This window comes from Macrotis lagotis, chromosome 2 (assembly GCF_037893015.1).
Source record: "Macrotis lagotis isolate mMagLag1 chromosome 2, bilby.v1.9.chrom.fasta, whole genome shotgun sequence".
In the NCBI taxonomy this organism is placed as follows: domain Eukaryota; kingdom Metazoa; phylum Chordata; class Mammalia; order Peramelemorphia; family Peramelidae; genus Macrotis; species Macrotis lagotis.
In genome coordinates this window covers 80,522,677-80,542,973 of record NC_133659.1, presented here as the reverse complement: position 1 = coordinate 80,542,973, position 20,297 = coordinate 80,522,677, and the positions used below count along the sequence as shown (strand labels likewise).

General features: G+C 37.3%; 1 protein-coding gene across 1 annotated transcript; it reads left to right on the top strand.

The window, feature by feature from the left end:
* The first annotated feature begins 891 nt into the window (after positions 1-891).
* Positions 892-19,491, top strand: IVNS1ABP (influenza virus NS1A binding protein). The gene is made up of 15 exons (XM_074222235.1): positions 892-1,183; positions 7,116-7,354; positions 8,657-8,785; positions 9,029-9,198; positions 9,331-9,406; positions 9,834-10,007; positions 10,628-10,753; positions 12,191-12,298; positions 14,076-14,205; positions 14,796-15,020; positions 15,627-15,748; positions 15,871-15,997; positions 16,092-16,223; positions 16,333-16,506; positions 18,085-19,491. The coding sequence occupies exons 3-15, from the start codon at positions 8,675-8,677 to the stop codon at positions 18,336-18,338; spliced, it is 1,929 nt and encodes a 642-aa protein (XP_074078336.1). The 5' UTR covers positions 892-1,183; positions 7,116-7,354; positions 8,657-8,674; the 3' UTR covers positions 18,339-19,491.
* Positions 19,492-20,297: the final 806 nt, after the last annotated feature.

The following is a 20,297-nucleotide window of genomic DNA, read 5'->3' as shown; positions in this document are numbered from 1 at the left end:
CCGGCCAGGGACCGACGAGGGTCCCCCGGCCAGGGACCGACGAGGGTCCCCCGGCCAGGGACCGACGAGGGTCCCCCGGCCAGGGCCTGAGAGGGTCCCCCGGCCAGGGACCGACGAGGGTCCCCCGGCCAGGGCCTGACCAGGGTCCCCCAGCCAGGGCAGGGTCTGAGACCAGCTCTGAATTCCTCCCGGCTCCCGGCCGGGGCCACCTCGCGCTCAGGCCAGTCTCTGCCTCTATGCTCCGAGGACTCGGAGAATCACTCAGAGAAGCCCCTCTCCGGGTGCATTTTAAATGAGAACTGTAATAGAGTATAAAGTATTCCAATAGAGGGAAAACTGGAAACGCCTTTTCTTTGTGCACTAAGTATAAACTCCATCATGCCCAAAGTGGAGGCGGAGAAGCCTTCGCGGACCGCGGGTGTGAACTTGGCAGGGGTCAAGTGCGGCCTCGGGGCAGGGTCCGTCCGACTCCACCCCGGGCGACTGTAGTCCCTGCAGAGGCCCATCTGGCGGCCCCGGTCCGGCTCGGACTCCTGGGGAGGCCGGGCTAGCCGCGTCCCCGCCGCCTCGGCGGCCCCGCGGGCCCGGGCCGGGCTGGGCCGGCGGAGGACAGGTAAGGGCGGGGGCGGGGGGCGGCGGGCGGCGGGGGGCGGGGCCCGGCCTCGCCCTCGCATCACCTTGCTCTGACCTAGCGCCGCGGCGGGGGGGGGGGGGCGGAGCCGGGGGGAGGGGCGCGGAGGCGCGGGAAGGCGGGAAGGCGGGCGGCGCCATTGTGTGTCGGGCTCTGATTCGCCGGGCGCCCGCGCAAGAAGGAGGGGGCGGGGCGGCGGCGGCGCGCAGGCGCGCGCGGTGACGTGCGGGAGGGGGTGCGGCCGGCGCCGGCGGGAGGGGGCAGTGTCTCCGGGCGCGCGTGGAGGACGGACGCATCTTCTCGGCGGCTCGGGCGGCGGCGGCTCCGGTCCTCGGCTCTCTCTCTCTCTCTCTCTCTCCTCCTCCTCCTCCTCCTCCTCCCCAGGGCGGGCGCGCCGCCGACCCGGCCGGTCCGTGCGGGTCCCGTCCCCGCCTGCGAGCGCTCCCTCCTCCGCCTCGAGGCGCTTTCCGTTGGGGCCGCGGCCCGCTCGCTTCCTCCTGACCCCCCGAAGCTCCAGCGATGACTTTTTTCGTCCTTTCTCAGCGGAACCAGGTAACGGCCGCGGGGCCGGGCCGGGGCTGTCACCCGCGGGGGAGGGGAGGCGAGGGGCGGCCCCGCCGGGCCGAGCCGCCCTGCCCCGCCGGCCCCGGGGCTCCTTTGTTCCCGCTCCACGTTGCCCGCCGCTCTCGCCCAGCGCGGGGTAGGGCCGCCCTGACGTGTCGGGGCTGATTGACTGGGCGGCCGTCCAATGGGCGGCCGGGGGTGTGGCGGGGGGGCCCGCGAACCCGGAGGGAGGACCCTCTCCCCGCCCGTGGCGACCCTCGGGACGCACGTTTTTTACACGTGGTAGAAGAGAGCTGTGCTCTGATGCCGGTGGCGGAACAACCTCGGGGGGATTTTCTTGAAATCGTTTGCTTGTCTCTAATCTGTGGTCTGCAGTGAATAATGGCGAAATCGGACCCAAACACGCCGGCGTGGCTGGGGCGCTTTGTAGGGCTTGAGCCCGGCAGATCCAGAAGCCCCACGGTGGGCAGCACAAGTGCGGCCCGGACTCCGCTGGTCACACTTGTGCGGAGAGGCCCGGCCCTGGTCACTCAGTTACCGCCTTCCTGGGCCCTTGGGTATTCATTGTCGGGACACGGAAAGGTTAGCGGTCTTGGAGCTAGTGAAAATTGTGCTTTTGAGTCATTTGTATTGCCTACCGCATGGCGATGATTTGGTCACTATGGGCAAACTGGATGGATGTGTGCCAGTGACGAGGAAAGAGTCTCCTAGCTGTTCTCTATTTCTTTAATACCTTTTAATCATCTTATGGTAATCATATCACTGTATAGGTTCACTTTACAAAGTTTGTCAATATACACAACAGCCTAGATTTTTAGTTTCAACTTTTAAGGTTATTGCTTTTAACAGCCAGACTTTGTTGGAATCCTTGGCTTATCAAGCTGTCTTCTGTAGACTTTTTTTCTTCCCAGTTTGAGGGTTTGAATGTGGCTTCAGATACTTGATAAAAGAGAGCAGCACAAGTAAGTTCCTCATAATTTCTCAGGGATCACTGATTTATTTTTGGTAGATGCCATGATTATTTCTCTTCAACTGGCAGATATGGTTTGGTTTATTAAGTTATTTTCTTTCATTTCAGAAACAAATGCTGACCAAGCTGAAGGCCCTCTTAAACTGCTTTCCTGTCTTTCAGACAGCATGGTAGTATTTGTGTTAAGTTCTTAGAGCTGATGGCTTTGTCCATTGTTAGGAATTTTAAGTGGTAGTTTCATACTTGTTGGATGACTATAGGTTGGGGGAAAAGACAGTTAAAAAGTATGAATTGTGAACTGAAAAGAGGGTGACAGCTTTGACTTTCTGTGGCATATAAAAGAATTAAGTATCATCTTTCTCATTTTATCTCTAGATGACTATCTTTATGTGGGAGTTAATTTCCTTGAAGGATATTCTTATGTAATTTGGGGTTGGTTTTTTTTTAAACAGAGAAATCACTTGTTTTAATTCCAGGTCTTATGAGGGTGCTCCATGGAGAAAGAAAGGTTGTGGGGAATCATAAAGCCAGGTTACAGTTTACTGATGGGGGGAGGTGAGCTGCTGTTAACAATCTGAAAATCTTGTCTGCTTGCTGAATTCCATAATTCCAAGTAATAATTCTATTCTCCATTTTATTATCCTTAGGAAAAAAGTGATCTCTAATAATTAATTCTTCACTGAAAAGTTGTGATTACTTGATCTAACCACCACCCAAGGGAACAACAAGTAGATATGACTCAAAACAGCTTTGACTACACTTCTCATCTTGTTTCTCATTTTATCTTCCTCAGTATCTATTCTCTCTTTTCTGTCCCCTTTTCCCATCTCTGTCATAGTCCCATTTTTTTACTCCTTTAGAATAAAGTTCATGAATAAAAAGTACTGTCTATGTGGAGTCCTGAACTGACTTGGCATAAAATTTCTAATAATCCTAACAGTGACTTGCATAAAATTTTTTTCATGTTCTAGTCTCCATTTTTCCAATTCCAATTGATTCCCCTATATTTTAAACTTATCTTTTTCACATTGAATTTTATTAGTTTTAGGTAATATGGAATATGTAGGTTTTTGTTCTCAAAGAAGGGGTTGAATATGAGATCTATTTCAATTCTCCAAGTTGGGAGATGACTTCTTAACAATTTATGGAAAAAATTTTTGATTGAAAAATAAGTAGAGGGGTGGCTAGGTGGCGCAGTAGATAGAGCACCAGCCCTGAAATCAGGAGTACCTGAATTTTGAAATCCAGCTTCAGACACTTAATAATTACCTAGCTGTGTGGCCTTGGGCAAGCCACTTAACCCCATTGACTTGCAAAAACTTTAAAAAAAAGAAGAAAGAAAAATAAGTAGAAATTGGAAAAAGGTAATAACTCCACATGCATACCCTTGAATTTAGAATTTTGCATTTCACTTTATATCTTCAAATATGATAAGACATTACAGGGAATAGACTCTAAATCTGTGACTTCTGAATAGAACTATGTATCACACAAACTGAAGATGTGCTCAGTATGATTTTTATGGGTCGTTGAGATATTAATCCTGTCTATTTCCATATAGCATATCTAAGGCAATATAGTTGAATGTGTAGCATAAACATTTTTTAATTCCAAGAGGGAGCCATACATCATAAAATTTACAAAGGGCTGAAATTTGTTTTTATATTAATGCCATAATAAACAAGGACAGAGTACCTATTTAATTTCCCATTGGAGGTCAAAAATGAGATAAAAATATGTAAAGCTTTTTACAAACCTTAACTAATTAAAATTTAGTTGATTAACTGTCAGTTACTATTACATTTTATGTGCATTCATGTAGTGAAATCAATCATTGGAACTTTAAAGGAACATTTTATGACAAGGCTACATCTTGATAATCATATTTTTACTGAGTTACATGTGATGCTCAGAAGGATGACTTATTGGCCTAGCATAACAAGTTAACTCTGCAGACGCACACACGCGCGCACACACACACAGAACCCTTGTAGTTGATAGACAGTTAAAGGTTGCATCTTAATAGCTTCAAAGTGTTTAATCATATTGTTGGATATGATCACCCTTGCTTTAAGTAACAAGTTTTCACAGTGGGGAAAAAAATGTACCATGTATATTTGCTATAAAAAAAAAGATTTAAGAGCTACCTTAAAAATTGATTTTCTTATTCTGTATTCCTCTATAATTCTCATTAATGTACACATCTATAAAAACATTGATCATAGTCTTAAAAATTAAAAACATTGATCATAGTCTTAAAAATTGAGATAGTTGGTATATGTACTCCTAGCTTGACCCCAGTCAGTTAGTTTTCTCTTGTTTTAGTTATGGGGAACTACTTTTTACAGGGTTTCAACACAATATCACAGTTCTTAGAACTCGATTTAGAATTTATATGCTTCATCATGAAATTTTTTCTCATTTTGTGAAGTTTCTGAACAAGTTTCATTTTTAAGGTGTGAATATATCAATATTAATTTTTATAAGCTCATCTTCCTACAAGTTGTAGTAAAAAGCAGTGACTAAAATATAATTAGAATTTTCTGAGAATCCTCTGGTTTATTCTGTTGTTTCTTTTCAGTGGTTTAAGGATGATGTTTTGTTGAATTGGTAGCCAAAAAAATATCCAAGAAAGTTGTTAGGTCATCGAAGTTCAATTAGGGACTTTCTCCCTTATTTCCACTAAATGACTGAGGCATGTCACTAAATCAATTTTACAAATCCTGAAAATTTTAGTCTATATGGAGAATGCTGTTGTAGAAAAACAAAAAATTATACATTTGTTGAACCAAGCATGAACTCTGTAGCTAGAATGAAAGATAGTACCTGTTAACTTGACAGAGAGCTAAAGTTAATTTAACATTCATTTATTTAAATTTTTTTGCAGTTATTGGTATTAATAATTAAAAGTTTTATGGATGGCAGTGGTAATAAATTGTAACTGTTTCTAATGTTATATAGTTAAGATTATCTTGTTCGTTTAAATGGAATAACGGCAAGTTGAGAGCTCTGAACACTTGTAAAAGGTTATGAGAAAACTTCTAATGAAGTAGGTTTGTAGGACTAATTCATGTGAGTGACTTGTAAATCTGAACCCCCAAATATACTCTTATATACTATATACAAATATACTTTTATAAAATATAATTTTATAGTGTGTGTTATATGTTACAAGAGGTGTGTGAAGGAGAGAGAGAATTAAAAGTAATAACCATCATTATGTTGTAACAGTAGCAAAATATTACCTGTTCATATACTCAAACTTGTATGTAGAGCAATCCCTGACCAAAGCATAATCTCTGGACAAATATTTTTCTCCAGCTACCAATTGAAGACATCGAGTGATAACTTAGGACAAAAAAGCCTTACTGATTAAAACTCTTTCTGCCCTGAGAACTGCTTTTCTATAACTTGTAGGTGTTGTTCCCATTTTCTCCTATGGAGACTCTTTAAGTCTTTCTTAAATCTTTTCTTGATTAAACAAACATCCTAAGGTTCCTTCATTTGGCATCTCCACAGTTTTGGATGTGCTTCATCTATGTTGATGTCTCCTAAAATGTGCCTAGAACAAATGACAAGTTGAGAATTTAATCTATTTGATTAGTACATCATATACCTCCTTTAACTTGTTTTCATATTGTCTTCTGGTGGCCCATTAAAAAGGCCTGTTTTTTATATAAAATTTCAGATCTTTGTGGACATCCCAGAGAGTTATCTGCATTTTTTAAATGTTATTGTTCCTCAGAATACAGAATCAACTTCCAAAAAAAAAAAAAGTGATGTCTGAGGGAGCTGCAGAAAGTCACACTAATAAACTCACTGATGTTGAGAATTGATCCATCCATTGTGGTTAATCACTTTGGAATCATGCTCAATAAATTTTTTAAATATCCATATCTTTTAACTCAGAAATCCCACTGCTAGACATAGGATAAGTCAAAGACAAAAAGAGAAGTCTCATATGGCACTAATCATGGCAGCATCTTTTGAGATAGCAAAGATGAACAAAGTAGATTGGAATAAGATGAAGCATGGATTTGTGATGCTAACATTACATTTTAAAATAAAGTCTGTCTGCAGCTCACAGAGATTTTTATTTATGGCTTCCATTTCTGTTTTGAGTTTGACACTACTGGGCAGTTAAGTGACTTTCTCAATGTCATAGCTTATATGTATTAGAAGGCAGACTTTGAACCCAGGGCTTTCAAGCTTTAAGGCCTGTTGTATATTACATATTGTTTGGAGAAGAGCTAAACAAATTGTGGTATAAGCATATGGTGCAATGTACTATGCTGTAGGAAATGATGAGTATGAAGAATTTAGAGAAGCATAAGAAGAGTTATGTGAACAGTGAAGTAAGGAGCTCCCATAAAAAGCATACAAAATAACTGCAACAATGTAAATGTTAAAAAAACAAAACAAAACTATATACATATGACTAAAACTGACCCCAGAGTAGAGAAAATAGCCCTGTCTCGAAAAGGAAGGGACTATAGAGATAAACTTGATGATGTATAAGCTGTTAGAGTAGGTTGGTAAAAAATTAAGTTGTAGAAAGAAAATACTGCTTTTGTAACAAGGAATGGTTGGCTATGTAGGGAAGGGATATAATCAAAAATGAATTTTCTTTAAGTGTGCTCATAAATATATCAATTCTTACTAGGAAAAAATGCTGGAATTAAACATATTAACAATATTAAGATTTCTTCAGTTTGTGGAATTCTCCAAATGCAAGGATTACTGGATCTTGAAATAATTTCTTATGCTTATGGAGCAAATAAGTAAGAACCAAGTGTGTGGGAAACAGGAAGGGAATTCAAGTCAGTTAATGTTTGAGTTTGAGATAGGCAGTCTTGCACTTGATGCTGTCCATTAAAAAAATGTTGCTAGTATTTTGAGATTTATTGGCGAATAAGATGTTAATTTTTCTATAAAAATTGTCTCTTACAGATTATGATGCATGATTATCACAGAAGAAATTCATGTCTATAGCTTTTAAGGACTTGATTACATCATTTTCAAGCCTGATAGTTTTGGAATCATCATTGCAGCTTTAAACACGTCTGCCTACATTCAGCCCCCCATCTTCATACAAGAAGATACAAAATTGTGTGCTGCATTTTCACACTCCAGTTCCCTTGGATTATTTACAAATCTTCTGGCATAAATTCTCACAAATATATTAGTAGGTGAGTGAAAATCTAATACTTGAAGAGATTTTAAATATGGTACACTGGTGTAGTGCTAAACTCTTTGGTAGATCAGAATTTCTTTTAGGAATTTTGTTAAACATTGAAATTCTTTTCATCAAAGTCAGAAGTAACAGGCTGCAGTACTATTATGTATAAATCATCCGGATCCCAAATTGATGAATTCTTTGGCATTTAAGTTATGCCATACATGCCAATATTTTGAGTTTCAGGGATTGGAAAATGAAAATCTATTTTGTTGTTTGTTTCTTTTTTTAATCTTTATTTTTGCAAGGCAGTAGGGTGTAAGTGACTTGCCCACAGTCACACAGCTAAGTAAAGTATTAAGTGTCTGAGCCTGGATTTGAACTCAGGTCTTCTTGACTCCAGGGCCAATGTTTTATCCCACTATACCACCAAGCTGCACAAGTGTTTTATTTCAATGATGCATTTTATTCTGTTTCTATAAGTAGAATTTTAGCATACATTTAATTTTAAAGCTGGTTAGATGAAATAAAGTGTGTATATATATCTTTGGAAAATCAGTTTATAAAAAGTAAAGGTTGATTTTAGAATATGCAGAATTTGAAAGTTTAATTTAGCTTCTACAGGTTATTTCTAGAGGTTCATAAAATTAGGCTGCAATTAATGACAGTAAAACAGTTTTTTTTAAATAGTCAATACATGATATGGCCATTCATTTACTTTTTTTTAAATTTCCTTATCTCAAGATTTTGAGTTAAAAGAGACTTTAGTATCTAGGTCCAAGTCCTTCATTTGACAGGAAATTTGAACCTCAGAGTGAGGAGCAAAATAGCTTTCTCGAGGTAACGAGGTTAAAAAATGTCAGGGCCTGTCGATCTAGACCAGATGATTTTCTTTACCATGTAATTATTCAGGAAGAAGGAAAGGGAAAAAAGGGTTTAGACTGGATTAGGCAGTTCCTTTTAGTTGCAGGTTGGGGTTAAGAACAGAACAAGAGTTAAAACTTTCCTCCAAGAATGGATTGTTCCATAGGGATGGAAACCTGATCTAGTTACTCTTGTGTGCCAGCCCTTAAGCTTAAGGGATATGGTTAGGTGTGTCTTAATTGGTTTGGAACATTTTATTGAACCCTGTTTTTGCTATATTATTTTTGTAGAATATACTTTTACATGCAGTATGCTTGATAATTTAAGGATATCCCACTTGGGTGAAATAAGATCCTATAATAAGTTGTTCTGCTATGCAAAAAAAAAATTGTTAATTTTTTTAAATGGTTAATTTCTAAGAAAAACATAACAGTTGTTTTGCTTCTCTCAGCCAAACCTACATTTAAAAATGATTCCCAATGGATATTTAATGTTTGAAGATGAAAATTTCATTGAGTCTTCAGTTGCCAAATTAAATGCTTTGCGAAAAAGTGGCCAGTTCTGTGATGTTCGACTTCAGGTATTTATAATTTGATTACTGGGCTGTGGTAGGGTTAGAAATCTGTGATGCACTAAGTCAAGTCTGGTAAATACACTAAATGGCATTTATGTAGGGAGCTCTCTGGATCTGGGACTAAGGGATAAATATGTCCATGTTGGAGACTTTTAAAACAAAAATCTTAAGGGGAAAATTAAGAGAATTGAATATTGTATAATGATTTTCTGGAAGAATATTTCTTATTGTAATTCTTTATAATCTAAGGTCTGTGGGCATGAGATGTTGGCACACAGAGCAGTGTTGGCTTGCTGCAGTCCCTACTTATTTGAAATCTTCAATAGTGATAGCGATCCTCATGGAATTTCTCATGTTAAATTTGACGATCTCAATCCAGAAGCAGTGGAAGTCTTGTTGAATTATGCCTACACTGCTCAGTAAGTATTTTCTATCAAATAAAAATGAGGTTCCATATTAGAATTCTGAAATTCCTAATATAAAACAATTTCTGTGTTTTAAAAACCTTGATATTGGCAAACTATAATGGGCCTTTAATTTTTTTTTAATAGATTGAAAGCTGATAAGGAATTAGTAAAAGATGTGTATTCTGCAGCTAAGAAGCTAAAGATGGACAGAGTAAAGCAGGTACAGTCTTTAGTCAATGCTTTAGTCATGTGCAAAACTTTGAAAACTTACCTGTCATGAAGTAAATGAAAATTTTCACAAGTAGAGGAAATATGCATGTAGTTAGTTACTCGACAAAGATAATTCCTTCATGAAAATGAAAATAAATTTGAGGATTTCTTTGTTATCTGGGGGCAGTGATAAAACCAAAAGGCTCATAGTTAATTAGGCTAGGTTCTAGCTTCTGCAACTCCCATTTCAGAGACTCTTTTAGTTTATGGCAAACTGACTTTAATACAGTCCCCCTATTCCTTCATGTTACCAGCAATATACCCTGCATCCTCTGCTCTCTAGAGCTATCATTGTTCCTTGAAAATGGTATCTTATAAATTCACAGAAGAAGTTGTAAAATATTACTATTATTTGAATATCTTTATTTTTTTCAAAGGTTTGTGGTGACTATTTGCTATCCAGGATGGATGTTTCAAGCTGTATCTCTTACCGGAATTTTGCAAATTGCATGGGAGATTCCCGTTTGTTGAATAAAGTTGATGTTTATATCCAGGAGCACCTGTTACAAATTTCAGAAGAAGAGGAATTTCTTAAACTTCCACGGCTAAAAGTAAGAAGAAAAACATTGTTTTGCCTCCATTTTAAAAAGTTTTTTTGCCTTCTTCATGTTATTTCCAGATATGGTCTTTCCTTTTAGATACAAAGAAAGCAAAACAAAGCAGTAGAGCAACTTGTTTTAAGTATTTATGACATTCCATAGCCATAATTTTCACCTGTCCCAATGAAAGGTGTGTGTTACATTTTCTTAGTCTGTCTTGTGGACCAAAATTACCAATGACTAGTGTCGCTTTAATTCGAGTATCAGGTTTAGTATTTTGTTTTGTTTTAAACAGTGTATCACTCCTACCCTTTATTCCTACTTATTCCCTGCGTGTCAAAGAAGTGGTACAAAAAGCGCATTTCAAAGAAAATTGTAAAAAGCATTCAAGTGATGTGGTTGTATCCTTAACATCTGACTGAGGATCTTTTTTTTTTCCTGTTTCTCCTTAAATTTTGTTTTTCTTTAAAATGGGTGGTTTTTAATTGAATGTAGCAAAAAGCTAATTACAGTAGAATTGAAGTCTTAACATTTTTATAGAAACTCATACAATAAGTTGAACCTAGAATCTTTACTGAAAGATTGGACATTAAAGCATATTTTAATGGTTATTTTTCTTTCTGGAATTCTAGTTGGAGGTAATGCTTGAAGACAATGTCTGCCTGCCTAGCAATGGCAAATTATATACAAAGGTAATCAACTGGGTACAGCGTAGCATCTGGGAGAATGGAGACAGTCTGGAGGAGCTGATGGAAGAGGTTAGTTTTTAAGTAAATGGGATTAAACAATTATTTAAAGTTAAGTTGCTTTGACATGAAGGATTCCCTTTCATTTTTATTTTATAACCATGACCCTAAAGAATTTAAATTTTGCTGTAGGTACCCCTAAGCTGAGAAACAGGGGGGGTGTCCAGGTGAGCTGAATGAACTGTTCAGTCTGGTCTTCTGCTTTCTTTTTTTTTCTTTGCTCATTATGTGCTGATAACTTTCTTTAAAGTAGCATGTAATTTGCTTTAGAAATGGGGAGGTGGTACTGAAATTTTCTGTAGATTCTTAATGTTTCTTTCACAGGTTTTTGCTTTAAATATGAAAAGTAGGTAAAAGCTTCTAATGGTTGTTCCTCCCCATTGATTTATCTCCCTATAGGTTTATTAACAAAACTAGGATACCCAAGACTGAAGAAACAAGAAGAAACCTCAAGTGTATTGACACGTACAGAAGCAGCAGTCCTGCCCCAGTTCTCCTAAGAAAAATCCGCTGTGGGCAGAGAGCGATGATGATTTAATGGTGTTTACTCCTTTACAGGATTCTTTTCTTTAAAGCTTTGTGTCTTTCATTGGTGTTATTCATGCATACCTCTAAACTTCTCTTGGGCCACCTTTTCTTAAGACATCCCCAACAATCCCCTAAACAGACAGAGACACACACACACACACACACACACACACACACACACACACACACACCATAAAGCCTAAAATATTAATGAAGGAAACTTGGAAATATTTTTTTCCTTAAGGGCACTCTGCAGTTGATTGCTCAATTGTATCATTTCCACTAGATAATGTTAAAAAGACATTAAGCCTAAGAGACCGTTGCAAAAAACACCTTGTGTTATTATTTATGTTCTCAGTTGATCTTCTGCCTTGCCACATGTTATTTGGCTGCCTTTAGTAATGTATTGCATGTTCACTTTTTTTTTGTTTTGGGGCTTGGGAATTGAATATTTTTAAAGCTCACTTTGGTTGGCATTTTTCATCCTGCCCAAGAGGAAAATATTGTTGTACATGGAAAAGAGCTTATTTCCAGGGGGTAAACCCTAGTATGTGATTGTGAATCTATATTATTCAGGATCCTGTATATTATACCTTTATGCTTTCTCTCTTAATGTTATATCAGAAATGCTAATAATTATTAGGAGTCATGAAAAATGAAGATTTCTTTCGAGCAGAACAAGCCAAGGATTCTTAAGCCAGTATTGGAAGAATTTTTTTTTAAATTTTTTTCTTTATTTTTCTTTTTTTTTTTTTACCACCATGACTTGTATTTTTCTTTTAATTTGTGATTTTGCCAGAGTGAGATATCAAGAGGCACACTCACTGGAGGTTCCCTTGTGGAGTCTTTTTATTCTACCTAATAGGAGAGTAGTTATGGAGACAAGAGCCACCACATGGGTATTCTGTTGCTGTTTTGCAGGTTCAAACGTTGTACTACTCAGCTGATCACAAGCTGCTTGATGGGAATCTACTAGATGGACAGGCTGAGGTGTTTGGCAGTGATGATGACCACATTCAGTTTGTGCAGGTACACATTGCAGAGTTGGAGGTAACTGCAGGTTAAAATTTGATAGTAAACTTTATAGCACACCTAAAATTTTCTTTTGCTTTGGGAAAGGAAAGTAGAATTTTTTTTTTGATGGTGTAACTTAGTTTGTATTTGGCAGAAAGGGGATCTATTTGTGGACATGGGAGTTAGCTAGTTCATGCCTTTTACTCACCAGTTGTAATTAATAGCCACTATGGGGTTCCATTTGGATTCTCCCCCTAAATTAAAATTTGCAAATAAAACCAAAGGACTTTTTAAATGAAAGTACAGTGGCATGGTAAAAATTGGATTTCTGTATTAAGATAAATTCTCAAGTTATGAGTGAGAGGATGGCAGTAAGATAAAAGAATGTTTTAAAAAAAGGTGTCTTGACCCTTGTTAGATGGACATTTAAGAAGTTTTAAACTTGTTTCTTAGCATGTAGTGTTCAGTTTCTTTGTGTGAGCTTAATGGTACAGTTTGAAGGTGGATCATAAATAGCAAATTATAATGACAAGGGTGGAGGTACTAGAACCTTAAAAGAATGATGAAACTTGCATTAAAGGAGTATCCTTCTCTAAACCAAAGAGTGTGGAAAAACTTGGTTAGTTCCAGTGTGCCTCTTCATATTGCTTAGAAGTTGATTTCTTTTACTAATTATTCCATCTCTATTATTTGTAGCTTTTTCTGAACATACAAACTTTATTTCAAGCGATTAATCAAGTATTCCCAGATAATTAACCTAAATGAGCAAGGCTAGATTTGGATTTAATTAATAGGGATAATGATGATAGCAAATGGTGAAGAAATGATTTTATGTTCATTTTTGGCTGTGAGTATTCATCTTCATTGAAAAGTCTTTGAATTTTATCAGGTCAAATGACTTCATTTATAGACATTTATATCATAAGCTTATACTTTGATCATCATAAAAATTAAAATTAGGCTAACTGATGAAAAAATCATTACTATAGTGATCCTGAAACTGCAGGGGTAGATTTTTAGCAATTCAGACTTGATATGGCCATAAATTGAACAGTCATGTTGTCATGTAATCATATTTCCTGACATGGCTTCCAGATGTGATCAGACTTGTTGGAAGACTTTGAATAAAGCTCCATAGTGCTGACTTTATAGATTCAGAGTTTCTGGAAGGAGGGCTTATCTAGAGGCTGCAGTGATGTCTGGGACCAAAGAGCCAGAAGGAACTTTAGGGATTATTCCTCATTGAGGAATTAAGTCTTCAAAATGTAATTTGCGCAAGTTCATACAGGTAGCAGTATCAGAGCTGGGAGTTGAACCACATCCCCTAAATTCTTTCCATTGAAAATCTGTTAGCTCTACCTGGCACTGCACATATATTCTAGGTTTCTTCCTCATTGAATAGAAAAAATAGTTAGGTCTTCTAACACATCTGTTTTCTATGAGCCAATAATGTATCTTCTAGTCTCTTCTGGAGATTTTCATGTTTGAAATGAAAAGCTGGTAGAATATTTATTTGAATTATTAAGCAGACTTATATGTAGCTAATTATTAAATTGGAGCTTTTTTTGGTCTTTAGATGGTAGTGGTTCCTTTATGAAGTAAATACTTAGGTGTGCAAATAAACTTTAATGTTTAGAAAGTGGGTTTGTTTTAAATTTAGGTGTGCTATAAATGACATACATAGTCATGAGTTTTGGAATCATGTTTTCCCTTATGGCCCAGAGGAACACAGGCAGTTAGTTCAGTGTGTGGTCTTTGGTTAGGTTTCTGTAGCTCCCTTTTGATTTTGCAGAAAAAGCCACCACGTGAGAATGGCCACAAGCAGATAAGTAGCAGTTCAACTGGATGTGTCTCTTCTCCAAATGCTACAGTACAAAGTCCTAAGCATGAATGGAAAATCGTTGCTTCAGAAAAGACCTCAAGTAAGTACATGAAAATTGATGGATTGCCCTATTGAGTAACACAGTTTTCTTAGTGATTTGAAAGGAAAAAACTCCCTCCTGATGTTATTAATATTTTAAAATATCTTAACATATTACTTTAATTGCATGTACAAATAATGGATTTCAAAACTGAAATTAAAAGTAGATGAGTTATTTAAATGAATTTTTTAGGGTTTTTTAAAATTCCATATCTCCTCCTCTTTAGAAATCCATCCCACGTATTATTTTTTCCTAAAGGAAAAAAAAGATGGGCGGCTAGGTGGCGTAGTGCTTAAAGCACCAGCCCTGGAGTCAGGAGTACCTGGGTTCAAATCTGGTCTCAGACACTTAATTACCTAGCTGTGTGGCCTTGGGCAAGCCACTTAACCCCATTTGCCTTGCAAAAAACCTTAAAAAAAAAGAGGAAGTGCAAACAAGCAAAATTGAATGACATACCTTTAAAAAAAGTCTGTACACCTAGGTTCCACACTTTCAGCAAAGGAATGAAGTAGGGAGTGTTGTTTCCCTTGTTTTGGGGCCATGTTTTTTAAGAGGTAAGAGTTTTTAATGCCAAGTTCTTGTGCTTGCAGATAATACTTACTTGTGTCTTGCTGTGCTGGATGGTGTATTCTGTGTAATTTTTCTTCATGGACGCAACAGTCCACAGAGTTCACCAACAAGTACTCCACGACTGATTAAAAGTTTAAGTTTTGAATTGCAACCAGATGGTCCAGTAGAAAAACCCATGTCTCCTATGCACTATGCTCGATCTGGTCTAGGAACTGCTGAGCTGAATGGCAAACTGATAGCTGCAGGTAAGTTACCGACCCAGAAACATTTTATATTTAGAAGCCTAACAAAATTAATGATGTATAGTAGAATATTGGGATAGTAGAGATATTGCCTAGTGGAGTCCTAAACCAATGTTGGTCAAGGATGTTAACTGCTTTCTCTTGATTTACTCTGGATATGCTATTCTTTCCTGTGGAAAAAGCCACAGGATGTTCTTACCTTACACCAAATATTGATTGAGGTCTGATTTAAAAAACAATCCACCTAGTGTGGGGAACCTAAGTGAGGAACTCCCCCCCCCCCATTCTGGTTTTAATCCAGGACTAATTTTCAATTTATTTAAGAAGGGGAAGCTAGGTGGTGCAGTGAATAGAGCACTGGCCCTGCAGTCAGGAATATCTGAGTTCAAATTTAGCTTCAGACACTTAATAATTACCTAGCTATGTGGCCTTGGGCAAGCCACTGAACCTCATTTGCCTCACACACACAAAAAAAAGAATTAAATCTATTTCTCTCATTTCTATAGCAGACATTTAGTTAAGGCAGAATAAGGGTTATGTATGTATAAGGAATTCTGAGCTCAGAAATATAGTGCTGAAGTGTTTATAAATACTTTTATCTTCCTTCAGGTGGCTACAACAGAGAGGAATGTCTTCGCACAGTTGAATGCTATGATCCGCATACAGATCATTGGTCCTTCTTGGCTCCCATGAGAACACCAAGAGCCCGGTTTCAAATGGCAGTATTAATGGTAATTGAGTTGGAAGAGTTCATTTTTTTAGCCTTTTGATTTGGGGATTGAAATTTCATACTTTTGAGTTAGTTGAATTTTCAAACAGATGAGATTTTAATAGTTTCCTTGTTGTTTCTTAGGGCCAACTCTATGTGGTAGGTGGTTCAAATGGCCACTCTGATGACCTGAGTTGTGGAGAGATGTATGATCCAAACATAGATGATTGGACCCAAGTTCCTGAATTGAGAACCAATCGTTGTAATGCAGGTACCTTTTTCCTGTTCAGGTTTTGAAATTTTTGGATAACTGAATTTAATAATAGCATTTAATTGCATTTTTTCCCTTCCTCTCCCAACAAAAGGGGTCTGTGCTTTGAATGGAAAACTATACATCCTTGGTGGCTCCGATCCATATGGTCAGAAAGGACTGAAAAATTGTGATGTGTTTGATCCTGTAACAAAGTCATGGACCAGCTGTGCTCCCCTTAACATTCGTAAGTTGATGATACATTTTAAGCAGATTTGGGTTCCTTTGAAATAAATCTCCAGGGTTTGTTAGATGTAAAACTAGGTAGTTAACACTACTTTAATTTGTCCTTATAGGTAGACACCAATCAGCAGTATGTGAGCTTAGTGGTTATTTATACATAATTGGAGGAGCTGAATCTTGGAATTGCTTGAACACAGTAGAGCGCTACAATCCAGAAAATAACACCTGGACACTGATTGCATCTATGAATGTGGCTAGACGTGGAGCTGGAGTAGCTGTTCATAATGGTAAATAACAATGAAATTAATGTTCCCATAATCAACTCTCAAAGAAGCAAAACTCTTTGTTGACTGATTACTGTCAATAAGGGAGAATCCTTTTTTCTACCTGGGTTGGATGTTGGGTCCCTCCCAATTCATAGTGATTATTACATGTGAATAAACTTCATACTTCAAGTTTTAAGTAGCTTCCAAAAGTTCCATGGATTCAGATAATTTTTATAATTTAAATTTAGGAACAAAAGAATACTCCAGAAATTCTATATTTAGAATATATTAACTTTAGTTCTTTTTGGTATTTCTTGGTAATGTAATAACCCATATCTTGAAGTATTATATACATAAAATAACTAATAAATTTCAACATGAATAGGAGAGTTTTAAAGAATCATTCATTTGATTAGTTCTTTGTAGGAGAAATTTTCTTATAAAAGGACCTTAATGCTTTCTCAATTTGGAATAACAATTAGTAATAGCAGTAGTAAGTTGTGATTTTAAAATGGCATATGAACACAAGTAAAATGAGGAAAGAGCAAAATGATGATTTCCAGTGAAGCAATAACTGTCAAGAGGCACAAATTGAGCAATAATATACTTTGATAAAATGGCATGTTGTACAAGATGAGTAGAAAGATAAAATATTGGAAAAACTATTAAAACACATTTCAGCATTTTTTTACAGAAATTGAGAATGAAAAAAGATATACATCCTTTACAGAAACAACAATAGAGATAATTCATAATAATATTATAATCACAAAGGAACAAAAGAAACCAACTATATAACTGGAGACTAGATTATAACAGTGAATGAGTTTGTGAGGACACAACTGCATGAAATATGCAGTTCAAGAACATCATATCCTAATTTTATTTTTCAGTAACATAAGTCATTATAAAAACCTTTTCATCAAAATTGAAGAGAAAATAGAAACTTCCTTATTTCTGTTAACTGTATACTAAAGATACACTAAAGATTGGAATCAGATTTTTTTTAGTTAACTTTTTAGATTCCAGGTCTATTGTAGTTCATATCTTCATATCGCTCATAAAAATGGGGGGGGGTGATAAAATTGGCTTTTAAAGTTCAATTATTTAGAATTATCAAAGAACATACAACAAATCCAGGGCAGTGATTCAGGAGTTACTATGCCTACCCCAGTGAGAAAGAGAATTTTATGAAATCATATGATAAAGTTAATGTCTTAAGCATCCAGTAATTGGTTTTGGTCTTTGTAGGTCTCAATTCAGTTTCTGTATTTAATCTATTTTAGCTTAATTGAGGCCTCTTATTTCCTCAGGAATTTTTGGTTTTGTTTTTTTTACTCTAAATTACATTGTCATCCCTTCTAAAATGTAGAGATTTAAGTTAATCACTTTACAAGTCTAACACACAGTATGTAAAAGAAGGATCACTTCTAAATAGTTTTGCCATAATTCAAATGCATAATAGTATTGCGTTTGAATTGCTTAGATGCTGGCATCCTTAAGATTTTTGACAGTTGTTTCTCTGGTAATCTATTTTTATACAGCAGTCCTTTGTGTTTGCAGTTCTCTTATATTATCTTATTGACATTTCTCTTTTAGGAAAGCTATTTGTTGGTGGAGGCTTTGATGGTTCTCATGCTGTCAGTTGTGTAGAGATGTATGATCCAGCTAGAAATGAATGGAAGATGATGGGAAACATGACTTCACCAAGAAGCAATGCTGGCATTGTTGCCGTGGGGAACACCATTTATGCAGTGGGAGGATTTGATGGCAATGAATTCCTGAATACTGTGGAAGTCTATAACCCTGAGTCAAATGAGTGGAGCCCCTATACAAGGATTTTCCAATTTTAACAAATTTAAGGCCCTTTCCAAACTAACAGGCTTAGTGATGTAATTGTGTTTAGTAGAGGTACAGTTGTGAATAAGTAGGGTGGGGCTGGGGGTGGGGGGAGGGTATATAGAAGTTGCTAACAGCAACACAAAGCTTTTGCATATTGCATACTATAATATGTGCTGTATATATTTTTGTGTTTATTTGAAAAGAATGCCAACATGAAGGTTTGTTTTGTGTATTTTTAGAATTTTCTTTTATCTTTTTGGAAGTTGACAATGTAAAAAAAATAAACTAAGAATTGATTGGGCATATCATTTAAAGAGTTTCCCTCTCCTCCACATTTGTTTTGCCAATTTGCACATGAAATAAACTTTCTCCTTTGAATGTGTTTTATGGGGCAAGAGAGGGGGTATGGTATTGGGATGTCGGCAATAATTTTTATTTCAGGCCCCTTTTCAGTAACTGGAACAATTCTAACAAAAAAAAATCTTTATTTAAATATATTACAATGGCTATTTTTTTTTATAAGAAAGCTGACATACCTACCAAGATCTAATCTTTTATGATTGCCTTTTTATAAAAACTTTTTTATATTCTCAGCAGAGTACTTTTATCTGTTGATGTGAAATGTGGCAGATTCAAATTATTGAAGCAGAGGGAGAGTCTTAGAACATGCTGAGAAGGAGGCTTCCCTTCAACTCCTAGAATGCCAACTTCTAAGCTTTGGCCTCAGCTGCAATACTGTTTTTTGTATACAACATTTTCATTATTTGAATAGGATTCCAAACCGTAACATAGCTATGATTATACTAGGTGAAAATAATTCTGGCTTTTAAGTATTTTTGACTTGGGTTGAGGAGGGTGTGTTTTGTACAAGATTCATTTAAGCTAAGTGAAAGATAGCTCATCTTGAACAGTACAGTTAATCCAAAGTGGCAGCCCTTGCTCATGAAATATTTAATGCGTACTCTACTAGGTTTTTGAAAACAACCTCAAGCAGAACTGTTTTTGTTCATATGGATAAATTTGGGATACTTGGTGTCTAATGTGTAGTGCTGCACATCTAACTTGATGCCAAAACTGGCACTTTCTAATGCTTTACTGCTGATGCAAACACCACATTAAAGGTACCTTGCAAGAAATCCTTGTACCATGGGATTAATATCGGAACACTGTTGTTTGTGTACTTTATTTCCTTAGTATCTGATGCATGCTTATGAATGAGGAAGGTGAAGCTTGGTCTCTCTACCCTCATCCCCACCCAAATTCATGGTTAGGCTTTTTTGCTATTTCATCTGAGAATGGAGAGGATACCAGGTGTCCCTAATTCTAGAATAACAACTCTCATCCATTGTGACATGATAAAAGTAAAGGGAAATCTGTTTCAATGTCCTTAACCTATAAAAAGAACCAGATTAGAAGTGAGGTCCCCTTTTAACTCCAAATCCTTTCATTCATAGCATTCAGAGATGAAAGAGATTTTCATCTGAAAGATTATTTTGGTGAATTTCCCACCAGCATTACAGAGGTGGTAACAAAACCCTAGGATTGAAATCTAAATTATAGTAGTATTCAGTGGCCTTATCCTTTCTGACTGCTCCTTTTTCCTAGAATGGACCTTAGGTGATTACCTTAAGTTAATGTCTAAGTAAATAAAAGCTCACTTTCAGCCACTTCTATCAAATAAAGACACAAACCAAGAAATTTTTTAAAAACCGCAGCAAAATTGGGTATTTGGAGTGGAAACATTTACAACTTTGAAAATGCTACTCTTTAAGTGAAGATTGTTTCCACAACTTTTAAAGTAAAGAAAGAAACATTTTAAATTTACCCCAAAAATTTATTTAATTTTTCTAAAATAAGACATGTATTTGGAATAGAATGCCTAAGTTGTAAGGATTTGTTACCAAATGTAGAATACATTTCCAATCCATTGTACAAATGAATAATGCAGAAGACTAGATGTTGAGTTTCAG

What these genes read in the sequence shown, in the direction of transcription:
- IVNS1ABP (XM_074222235.1), top strand. Translation starts at nt 8,675, where the DNA reads ATGATTCCCAATGGATATTTAATGTTTGAAGATGAAAATTTCATTGAG. An exon ending in TCTGTGATGTTCGACTTCAG is followed by an intron (nt 8,786 to 9,028) that starts GTATTTATAATT and finishes TTATAATCTAAG; the next exon opens with GTCTGTGGGCATGAGATGTT. An exon ending in TTAAACTTCCACGGCTAAAA is followed by an intron (nt 10,008 to 10,627) that starts GTAAGAAGAAAA and finishes CTGGAATTCTAG; the next exon opens with TTGGAGGTAATGCTTGAAGA.